This window comes from Solanum dulcamara, chromosome 7 (assembly GCF_947179165.1).
Source record: "Solanum dulcamara chromosome 7, daSolDulc1.2, whole genome shotgun sequence".
Lineage (NCBI taxonomy): Eukaryota > Viridiplantae > Streptophyta > Magnoliopsida > Solanales > Solanaceae > Solanum > Solanum dulcamara.
In genome coordinates, this window is record NC_077243.1 from 77464462 (window position 1) to 77475614 (window position 11153).

Genomic DNA, 11153 nt, shown 5'->3' on the forward strand with positions numbered 1-11153 from the left:
GGATGTCCCCTTCCATGTGGGACCCACCCATTTGGAAGATAAGTGGACAAACCACTTGAGGAGAAAAATATTACATACTCTCCCTTATCCCTTCATTTCTTAGGCTATAAATAACCTTTATTTTCATAAACGAAAATACAACAACAAGCATATATTCTTCAGTTCTGTCTTTTCTCTTACTCTATTTTCTTACATAAATTGTTAAGTTAATCTCATTTTATAACAGTCTGCATTTAATTTGATGGCTACAATAAATAATTGTTAATATCGTTTTCGTAATGGTCTTGTCATTCCATATGACATTTTGGAATAACGTGTTATGTCCTCACTCATTATTCGTGAATTAAGCTATTCTTGACCTTCAAATAATCTTATCTAGAATCATGTTTTTTGAAATAAAAATATTTCATATTGTATCTAATAATATTTTTTCAATACTTTTTCGATCTTGCTATGTATTTCTATAAATTATAATAATTAAAAAAATATTACTAAAATCAGTAATTAATTTTTAAAAAGCACTCAATTAAATAATTTTTCTTTCATTAAATTAATATAACACGATAAATTATGAAACCTAAAACCCAACCAAACAAAGTGTTAGGGCTTAGAAGTTAGAAGGGTGAGTGACGGACGTCTCAAAGCTCGGGAGTGGTCAGTGCGAAGATGATGATTAGACGAATTCGCTCTCAGATTTTGGTCACTGCTCACCGACTCTCAGGACTCAGAAGCTCACAATTTCATTCTCAGAACTCCGCTCAGCCGCTCACAAGTAAGTCTCAATTTCTGAATTTCAAGTTGAAATTTTCAATCTAGTTACTTGGTTTGGGGATTAGGGTTTAGTGAATAGTTTCAGTTTCCTAGAAGTTAGAAGGCTCAGTGATGATACAGTTTTGAAGGGAAACTGAAATTGAAAATGTAATGTAATGTAGCGCCTTCTGGGTCGAGCGCGTTTGCGAGTTATTGCATAGGAGCGGGGTGCGCACCCAAAGGTAGAGGCTGCGGATTTTCTTGTAATAAAAATAAAATAAAATGTAATGTAGCTAAGGAAGAAGGGGGGTAAGAGAAAACTAACATATTGTTCATTGATAGCCTCTGCGAAATGGCAATTCCATTAATAACTTAGTCCAAATGTTGTTTCACTCTTGAGCAGCAGCTAAAGGTGAGATAATATTTACCTATTTTAAAGTAGTTAAAAGAGCATATTGTTGATCATATGCTATTTCCTTCAATCGAATAGTCTCAGTTGCATCCAGATAATAAGACTCCATTTCACAAGCAGTGCATGTTAGTACAGTCTTTGGTTTGCAATCCATGATCATTAGCGCAAGAAATTCAGTATACATTCCTAGGCTTCGAAGGAAAAAATCATCACCCTTTGAAAAATTATGAAAAGATTTTCCAACTAACCGATTTTGAGCTTAGAGCCTGTTTGGATTAGCTTAATGGTTTTTTTAAGTTGGAAATCCCTGCTTTTTAAAGCTGTTTTGCCTTAAAATGAGTGTTCAAAAGCACTTTTTTCATTTACCCAAACACCGTAAAAAAAGCTTAAAAGCTATTTTAACTTAAAAAGTAGTTAAAATAAGCCTATCCAAACAGGCTATTAGGCAAGTCTACACTTGAATGCTAGTAAAGTTGCTGTTTTTTCCAGCTAAATGACAGATTTTACTTACCGGGTATCCTAAGAGCAGTACTCTGAATAAACAGGGGCGATTTATGGAAATTATATGCAAGCAGAATGCAATCTTCAGAGAAATGTATGCCAGTGTCGAAAATGCTCTATGATGCTCAGGGCATCATTTTCTACGGAAGCAGGGACAATTGAAAGTAGTGCGACAGGTGATAGCTGTTTTCTGTTTGGTTTCGAGTGGTTTGATTTTTTCGTCTGAATCATAGTTTTATAGCAGAATCTGTGAAGGAGTTGTATGACAAAATGCTGAAGTCTGTCATGGATCAAAGAAGTGCTCCGCCCAATGCCTGGTTGTGGTCCCTAATAGAAAGTTGTGCAAACCATGAAGATGCTAAACTTTTATTCGACATATTGCAGAGACTTCGAATATTTGTTAGTCTTTTTATATTGTTGACTTATGAATATGAGATCCTTGTTGATTTGCACATCTAATGGTAAGTAGCACGTGGTGTATGTTTGAGTGCAGAGACTTTCTAATCTCCGTATCCATGAAAACTTCAATTGTGCTCTCTGCCAGGAAATTACTAAGGCATGTGTACGTGTTGGCGCCATTGATTTGGGTATGATATCATATGTCTTTATTACTCAAATCTTTTGTTACGTACACAATTATTGCAAACCTATTGGAGAGTTCTCTTTTACGATTTCTTCAGTATTTAAGCTTAGTTACTAGTTGCTATCTTTCGTAGTGCAAACTTTTTAATATCTATAAAGAAGGGAGTCTTTTGGACTGAAACCAGAAGTGCATCTCATCTTGTTGCTTTGGCTCTGCTACACTTGCTCATTCCAGCTAAATAAAATATAAGTTTGTCAACTTTTGGTCAAAATCCCCATATTTTCGTGTTTGAGAAATTTTTGGTAGGAATACTCATAAAAATGTTCAGTTTTTAAGTTCATTTCTGGTTACGAAACTTTTAAAGCGAAAGATTGACCATCTTAGGATTGTAATTCCTGCTTAGGATGATATGTAAGATATCCTAGTGGTCATCTTTATGGATTTGCTTATGCGTAAGTTAGAGCTTTCAAAAGACGAAGAACTTTGTAGGTCCATAAATAAGATAAAAGAGTATTGGGATTATTACATGTAATTGATTTTTTTATTGGTATCTGAATGGACTGATGGATTGTTAAACTGAATTTTCAAGTATTTGTGCTAACAAAACACTTGTTGGGAATGTTAAAGCTTTACCCTGTATACAGGTAAGAAGGTGTTGTGGAAGCATAGTGTATATGGACTGACTCCTAACATTGGATCTGCGCACCATTTACTGGTAATTTGGGTTCAACTTTGGCTTCAAGATGTATGATATCCAGTTGAAATTTTGGTGTTGTATGGCTGCAGTTATTTGCTAAACAACATAATGATGTTAAACTCTTGGTAGAAATTATGAATCTGGTGAAGAAAAATGACTTGATCCTGCAACCTGGAACTTCAAATATAGTCTTCAGGTACAAATCCAATATAATGATTTCCGAATATCTCTTCCTCTTTGTATTTTTCTTTCTCTTGTTTAGTTTAATTTGGTGGCACTCCTATTTTTTTGTTTGAAAAGGTAAATTTTGTGGCACTCCTATTGTTCTCTACCAACATGGTTTTTCTATATTTGTGTAATCCGAGGACCATAAAAAGTAACAACAGTTTTATTATTGCTATGTCATGTCTGAACTCCAATCTGCTGCTTCAGTTTTACTTATTTACTTCATTCTTTCTAAACATATCTCTTTACGTGTTGGATTGACTTACTGCAGCATTTGCTCCCAAACTGATAACTGGGACTTGATATGTAAGTATGGTAAAAGGTTTGTCAAGGCAGGAGTGAAGCTACGAAAGACTTCCTTGGACACTTGGATGGAATTTGCCTCAAAAATAGGTTTGTTCTTCCTTTTCCCCTATTTAAAACTTTTCAAAAGATGACCAATCAAAAAAAAAAAAAAAGAACTTTTCAAAAGATATAGAACTCTATATCGTTATCTTCTTTTTTGGTTGCATGATTGCGGTAGTGGTTGATGGTAAGTTTCATAATAGAACCTACAAATAGGGTGAATATCTTAGTGGCTTCAGTTGTTATGGATAATAGTTTGCAAATGAACACTAAAGCTTACTGCTCTGGCTTTGGCACACTGTTGTTCACTGCATCTTTGCTTCTCTGCAGGAGATGTTGATGCTCTGTGGAAAATTGAGAAGATACGATCAGAAACCATGAAGGAACATACTCTTGGAAGTGGACTTTCACGTGCTAAGGTAATTTGGTTTCTTAGTACTGATTTATTTTACATTTTCTTTACCTGCTCCCGTTCTTGTTTCAGCAAAAGACTGAATTACCTTGAAGGAGATAAAAAATTGTAGCATATAGCCTACTGAAGAAGTGGTTATAAAAATATTTGAGGTCTTGATAGTAGACTTGTGCTTTCTTGCATCTAACATCTTTCTCACTTACCTGCCCAAAGAACATGTATATGGATCACTCTGATCTGAATAGTAGCACCTTCTCTTTTCCATCTTCTTAAATTCAAGTGAAGTAGGCAGCTATAGTTATGCAACCAACCTTACTGATATAAGGGCTGGCTATCAAGTTCAATACATGGTTGATCTATAGTGCTAGAGAAGTATTTCCCCACAGAGCCCTTGTAGTTTTTGACATCTTCAGAGCAGGTTGGATAATGGTAAAATGCCGCATCCATGTAAAAGATGATTGGGGAACTCCTTTAACATTGATTAGAAAATTGATTAGTTGATTGGTTTCTATTTCTTGATGATGATTATGAACTCCTGTCTGCTCATCTTTCTAATCGCTTACAAGTTGTAAGTGCAACATGGAAAACCTGCACCTACTGTTTAACAGCTTTTGCTTTCGGCAAATTTAATTTTGTTATTGGAGAGGGACAGATGTGGTCTTCAGCTCGACATTAACAAATTTTGTTTTGTTTGTAGGGTTTCCTAATTGACCACAAACCTGCAGATGCTGTTGCTGTCATTCAATTACTCAATCAGGTTGCTCCTAGTTTTTGCATGTTATAACTTTTTGGAGTCATATATTTTATATTTTCTTAAACTTATCTGACCTCTTTTTATGCATTTATTGAGCCGAGGGTCTCCCGAAAACAGACGTCCTACCTTGGTAGGAGTAAGATCTGCGTACACTCTACCCTCCCCAGACCCACGTTGTGGGATTTCACTGGGTTGTTGTTGTTGTATATTTTATTGTTTTACAGAGGTGTTATCAAGCATGGACATAGCTTGTGCAATAGTAAGGTTATTATAATTTGAATTGGAGCTTTTTAAATAGTCAGCTCTTAGACAACTAGAATGGACTAATGCTTAAGTGCTCAAAAAGTTGTCCATTGTATTGACCAATGATAATGTGAGCTGTCGACTTCAGCAATAAAATAAATAACTAAAAATTCATGGTAACCCCCCATAATCATGTATCTCTCTCTCTCTCCTCCTCCAGCCCCCCCCCCCCCCCCTCCCCCTGATTTAGCTTAATTGGCTAAGGTTGTGGGACTTGTGTCTTAGTCACAAGTTCTTGCCCAATGCCAAGCAAACTAAGTCTAGTATTTAAGTTGAGAAGGGTAGAGAGGCGGACTAATCATTTCTGAGTTGGTTGGCCCAAAGGGCTGGTTCTAGAAGAATTTCTCGGTCATTTAAAAAATTGGGGGAGGCAAAGGAAAGAAAAGAGGTTTTGTATGCTTTTAGTTCTCCTTGTTGAAGATTTGTAGGTCCCTGATTTTGGTGCATTCCATCCAATTGCATTATTAATTTCAGGATTGCTTTAAGAGGGAAGAACAATACTAGTGGTCGCCTTTATACAAGGCACTGAAAGCAGCCCTTGATAATAGGTATGTATCCTATGTTAATATTTGAATCTTAGATTATACAATTTTTGAGATAATTATGGGGAAGCGGTGTGGACGTTAATTTTTTCAAACTGATTCATTTTTGCAAATCATGAGAGTTTTATTATTTCTTTTCTATGTTATCAGAATTAAATGACTATCTAAAATAATAGTGATATACACTTATTCTGAATTGATAGATATATGTTGACCAGATTAGCTCAATTCTTACTAGTTAAAATTAAAAAGTAAATAAAATAATTTAATTAAATTATTTTTTAATTAATATTTTTTAGGAAAACATGTAAGCAAAAAGACAAATGAAATAGATAGGAGGGAATGCCTTTTATAAGGAGAAATAGAAGAAGAAGAAAAAAAGATATATTTTAACAATCACAAGTTTCAAAATATATCAACTTGAGCTTATATTAGGTAAGCAACTATATTGCTCATTTTATCCTCATCTAACATGTTTATAGTCCTACAAATATTATTATATATTTAATATCATAAATTTTAAAAAAATTATAAATCACACAATTTCATGACAAGTTTAATACATAATTTTTGAAAGATCTTAATTTTCTCTTAAACAATCATGATATTACCTTAAAAAATTATATATTTTTTATTATTGTTGAATAATTCATTTATATGTATAATGAATGAACCCACATCTTTTAAACGATCATGATATAATCGCTCATTTATATAAAAGGATAAATCACCTAAATATACAATATTCAAAAAATATTTATTACATAGAGCAACATAATTATTTTAATCATATATAGCAAATTGTTTGAATTAAATTAAGTACGGTCTTTTAAAATTCTCACCCACTATTTTCTCTTCCCCTGTTTCTTTCCAAATTTGCTACATCAATACTCTCCAATCTTCTCACCCATAATTTTCTCCAAAATTAGGGCAATACTTAGCTTCATAGCTTCTCAATCACGTCTTTCTACAACATTTGTACTCTAATTTTGGAATTAAGTGATGTGTATTCTATCGAATTTCACTTCTTCAGAAGAAAACTTTTTGTTTTCCATAGCCAAAAAGAGGAAGAAGCAAACATGAGCAACGAATAGTACGATATTCAACAATATTTATGCGAAATCTTCTCCATAATTTTCCATTTTTATTACTGATTTTTGTTTCTTTGATTGCAGCGATTACTTGTTCAAACTGTTGTTAATCGGCGATTCTTCTGTCAGCAAATCCTGTCTTCTTCTCAGATTTGAAATAAATAATAAACTCTGTTTGTTTTAGGTCATTAGCTTGCTACAAGAATTCATTTTTTAGTTCAAGTTTAATTCATTTTTTGTGGTCTATAGATTAATGAAGGCTTTTTCATTAGCTACAATTTTTCATTTGTGTCTAATTCAACTTTAGTGTGTATGTAATTCATTTTTAGTTCAAGTCTAATTCATTTTTGTGTTCTATGGATTACTGGAGGCTTTTTCAATAAGCTATATTTTTCATTCGTGTCTAATTCTCTTCTAATTCAACTTTAGTGTGTATGTAATTCATTTTTAGTTCAAGTCTAATTCATTTTTGTGTTCTATGGATTACTAGAGGTTTTTTCAATAGCTACATTTTTTATTCGTGTCTAATTTTCTTCTAATTCAACTTTAGTGTGTAAGTGTGTATGTAATTTATTTTTGTGTTTTTATAAATCACTGAAGGCTTTTTCAGTAGCTACACTTTTCATTCGTGTCTAATTCTATTATAATTCAACTTTAATATGTATGTAATTTATTTTTCATTCAAGTTTAATTCATAATGCAGATTTCAGTTTGATAACACTACTGAAACACATCACTGAAGGCTTTTTCATTAGCTACAATTTTTATTCGTGTCTAATTCTCTTCTAATTCAACTTTAGTGCGTATGTAATTCATTTTTGTGTTTATATAGATCACTGAATGCTTTTTCATTAGCTACACTTTTCATTCGTGTCTAATTTTATTCTAATTCAACTTTAATATGTATGCAATTTATTTTTCATTCAAGTTTAATTTATAATGCAGGTTTCAGTTTGATAACACTACTGCAACACTTTAACATTAACGTAGCTATGTATTGCATTATAAAAGAAAAAGAAGAAATATTTTACATGAACAAAAAACTATATTAAAAGTGTATTTTACATGAACAAAAATCATCTCCAAAAAGATAGCACAAAATAATCTTCAAAACCTAACTAATACATCAGCTATAAACTGTTTTTAGACAACATAGTTTTCATAAACATTTAACTAATATAACTACATTTATTTATTTATTTATTTATTTATTTATGTGGTCTTTCATCTTCACATTGAAGGTTATTCTTTTGCTTCTTCAGTGCATATTTCCATAGTAAAGCCCCAAAACCTTTTTCGGAGACTGTCTGCACTTAGTTGTTGATTTGCAATATCCTGGCCATTGGTCACTAACTCCGCAAATGCAGCCACAAAAACTCTAGTCCCTTCAAAATTTAACATATAAAATCATTATAAAAATACTATTGAGTTTAATAAGACCAATACAAAAGATAGTATTTATTTGATAAACAATTAAACTTATAATGAATCTTCTTGTTGTCTAGGAATCCCTTCAGTTATGAACTTAGATTCAATGAGTTCAAACTCATTTTTTTCATTGTATTTAGGTGATTTCTTCAATTCGGGATGCTTATCATAGAACTTGACCACACTCAAGTAGTATGGTAAAACCGATGAAATCATGCCAACAACGTTTTTAGTCAGAAAATTCACCCCCCCTCTAACCGGAAATGAATCATACACCTTCAACACCTTTCAACAATATCAAACACAACAAAAATCCAATGATAACCCTCTTTAATGTTTATTGGAAAGAGAACATAATCCACTTTGTCCAATGGGGTGCTTGCCAGCAAACGGTGTTCGCATATATACTCAACAATAACATCTGAAGCTTTGATTCCAAATTTCTTTTTATTTTAATGAGCTTCATTAAATTAAACCAACAATATATACCCAATGTAATCCGACAAGGGTGATGTGTACACAGTCTTACCCCTACCTTTTGAAGATCAAGAAATTATAATTGATAGACCCTTGACTTAAATAAAGCAAAAATGATATATTTGAGAAGAATGAATTCATTCCCTCATAGCAGTAATCAAATACTAGATGTGTTGCCTGTGATTTGCACCAAAAAGAACAGAAGCAAAACTAGTGACAAGTTCAGCAGGACTAATAGATATATGTGGCTTCTTTGTGGAGTACATGCTTGCAACTCGTAAACATGTATAATTTTAACTGAATACAGACGGAGTAGAGCCATATTTCAATCAATTTGTCAACTACGCCTCAAAGAAAAAACTGAATATATTCCTCTAATCTCATGATAATAGAATCAGCATACTTGTAGAATCTTAATATCATATGAGCATGTTCTTTAGAAATATCAGAAGGATGGTTATACACTCAAACTTGATTTCAACACTATCTTTGAAAACAAAACAAGACAGACCTTTGGTGAAACATCATAATTCTATTCTAATTTAATTTTAATGTGTGTGTAATACACATTTTAGTTCAAAGTTTAATTCATTTTTGTGGTGTATAGATCGGTGAAAAAACTTTTTTCAATTAACTACAGATTTCATTTTCTCTTCTAATTCAACTTTAATGTATGTGTAATACATTTTAGTTCAAAGTTTAATTCATTTATATTTATTTATTTTAAAAAATAAATAAATTGCAACACAAAAGATCTAACAATTCGTGGTAAAACTCTCAACAGTCACTGATATAATAAACTTGAGCAAACAAATTTAGACTATAATAAAAGTATCAAATACATAATTTTTTCTTCAACATATAGCACACAAGTTCGAAACAACAACAAACTAAGAAAATACACATAAACAAATTGAAAATGCTATCAGTTAAATAATGTATTGGTAGAATGACATACCAGATATAGACTCTCCGGCAGAATCGTATTTTTGCACAATCGATTTCGAGTTTTTGGATTCTTCTTCTGAGCAACTGTAGGTCTCACTTTCTTTGATTGAAATTGAGGAGGTAAATCCTCAAAATCATCATCACTGTCAACAACTTTCTTAGATGCCGATGCAATATCAACTCATTTTCTTTTCAATTTAGATTTACAACTCAACTCAGTGATTTTTTTATTACTTTTACCACCCTTTTTCTTCACATGCATTGCTTGAAAATTTTGATTAACCTAACCATCAACTTCTTCTGGAGATTGATTTGCAAAAATTCCCAAACTAAAAGTAGGACCGCTATTCACTTCACCACCACAGGTTGAATCAACAATTCAAATTTGTGGGCTTCTTCTAGGAGATTTCTGATCTTCCATTACAATTGTGCACCTAAAACCTATGAATTCCATCTTAAACAAACAAAAAGATGAAGGAATAAGGAAAGAATGAAGAAGCCCTAATAGAAGAGAAAGAAAGAACCAGAAAAATGAAGAGAAGCCCTAAGAGAAGAGAAAGAGAGAGAGCCAGAAAAATGAAGAAAAAATCCTAAGAGAAAGAGAGAGATAATGACGCCCTTTTCCTTTTCCCCAAATAAAAAAGTGTATATAATATCTTATTTAATTAAAGTATTGTTAGTAATTGTTAAAAATGGTAATAAAATAAAAGTATATTTAAAAATGGTAAATATTTTTTAAAACACATTCAATTAAGTAATTTTTTCTATATAAAATCAACCAATATAGAGAGTACGGGCCCTCTTTCTTAACCTTTTTTTTGATAAATTACCAAACTACACATCTTTTATTACCATATTTGCTAGAAGTCCTAACCCTTTAAAACATTTACCAAAATTTCCTATTTTCAGTTTTTCCTTCATCTTCCGGATACATAACTCAAAAAACATTCTCTTTTCTCTAAATCATTTTCTCTCGTTCTCTCTCCATCTTCAAGATCCAAAAATTTAATGAATTTACTGAGCATATTCCTAATTTCTCGCCTAAAATCACTCACACGGGTTTGACTATCATCTCTTTTTGATTCTCAACTGCATTCTCTCTCTATTTTCATAGCTTTACTGCTTCTGATACATCTATGACCTGATTCCCAATGAACAGTCTCCAAATTGGATTTATTTAGGAAAATTTCGTCCTAACAGAAAGGAGCAAATGAAGCATGGTACACGTTGCTGACCTAGTGTTTCTTCGAGCAGTAGTGTACTCTTAGGCAACCACCACAGACTTTATCTCCTTTTCACATACCACACCAGCCACAGAGAACAGCTTAGAAATGAAAGACAAGATGTATTATAAAAGATTCAGGACATTTATTGTTATATTCCGTATTTTTGCTTCTTGGACTATTCGTGAGCTAACGGATATAAATTCAAAGACTTTTAATTTTGAATTTTAAAATGACATGATTTGTTGTAAATGACTAGTTATATGGATTATTTATGTGAAGTAAAATGCATCTCAAGAAGTACCCTTGAGCCAAATCAAAATAGAAGCCATCAAATATTTTTTTTCTTAAAGTCATGTTTCGGGTAAGCTGACTTCGGGAGGCCATAACCCCTTTATAATTTGGTAATTTGGAAAAATTCTCAAAATGCAAGTTGTAGAAAATTGAAATATCTTTCCAACC

The 11153-nt window shown here is 32.3% G+C and overlaps 1 protein-coding gene across 3 annotated transcripts; it reads left to right on the forward strand.

The window, feature by feature from the left end:
* The first annotated feature begins 576 nt into the window (after nucleotides 1-576).
* Nucleotides 577-7537, forward strand: LOC129896330 (uncharacterized). 3 transcript variants are annotated; one of them, XR_008767953.1, is made up of 12 exons: nucleotides 577-772; nucleotides 1708-1839; nucleotides 1905-2062; nucleotides 2157-2250; nucleotides 2891-2961; nucleotides 3033-3139; nucleotides 3440-3561; nucleotides 3844-3932; nucleotides 4623-4682; nucleotides 5457-5530; nucleotides 6700-6739; nucleotides 7319-7537. XR_008767953.1 is itself a non-coding variant. In XM_055972195.1 (11 exons), the coding sequence occupies exons 1-10, from the start codon at nucleotides 667-669 to the stop codon at nucleotides 5484-5486; spliced, it is 969 nt and encodes a 322-aa protein (XP_055828170.1). In that variant the 5' UTR covers nucleotides 577-666; the 3' UTR covers nucleotides 5487-5530; nucleotides 6700-6936. The 3 variants fall into 3 exon arrangements, 2 of the variants coding, with proteins under 2 accessions (XP_055828170.1, XP_055828171.1); XM_055972195.1 differs by lacking the exon at nucleotides 7319-7537 and having other exon boundaries at nucleotides 6700-6936; XM_055972196.1 differs by lacking the exon at nucleotides 7319-7537 and having other exon boundaries at nucleotides 1908-2062; nucleotides 6700-6928.
* The last annotated feature ends 3616 nt before the right edge of the window (nucleotides 7538-11153 follow it).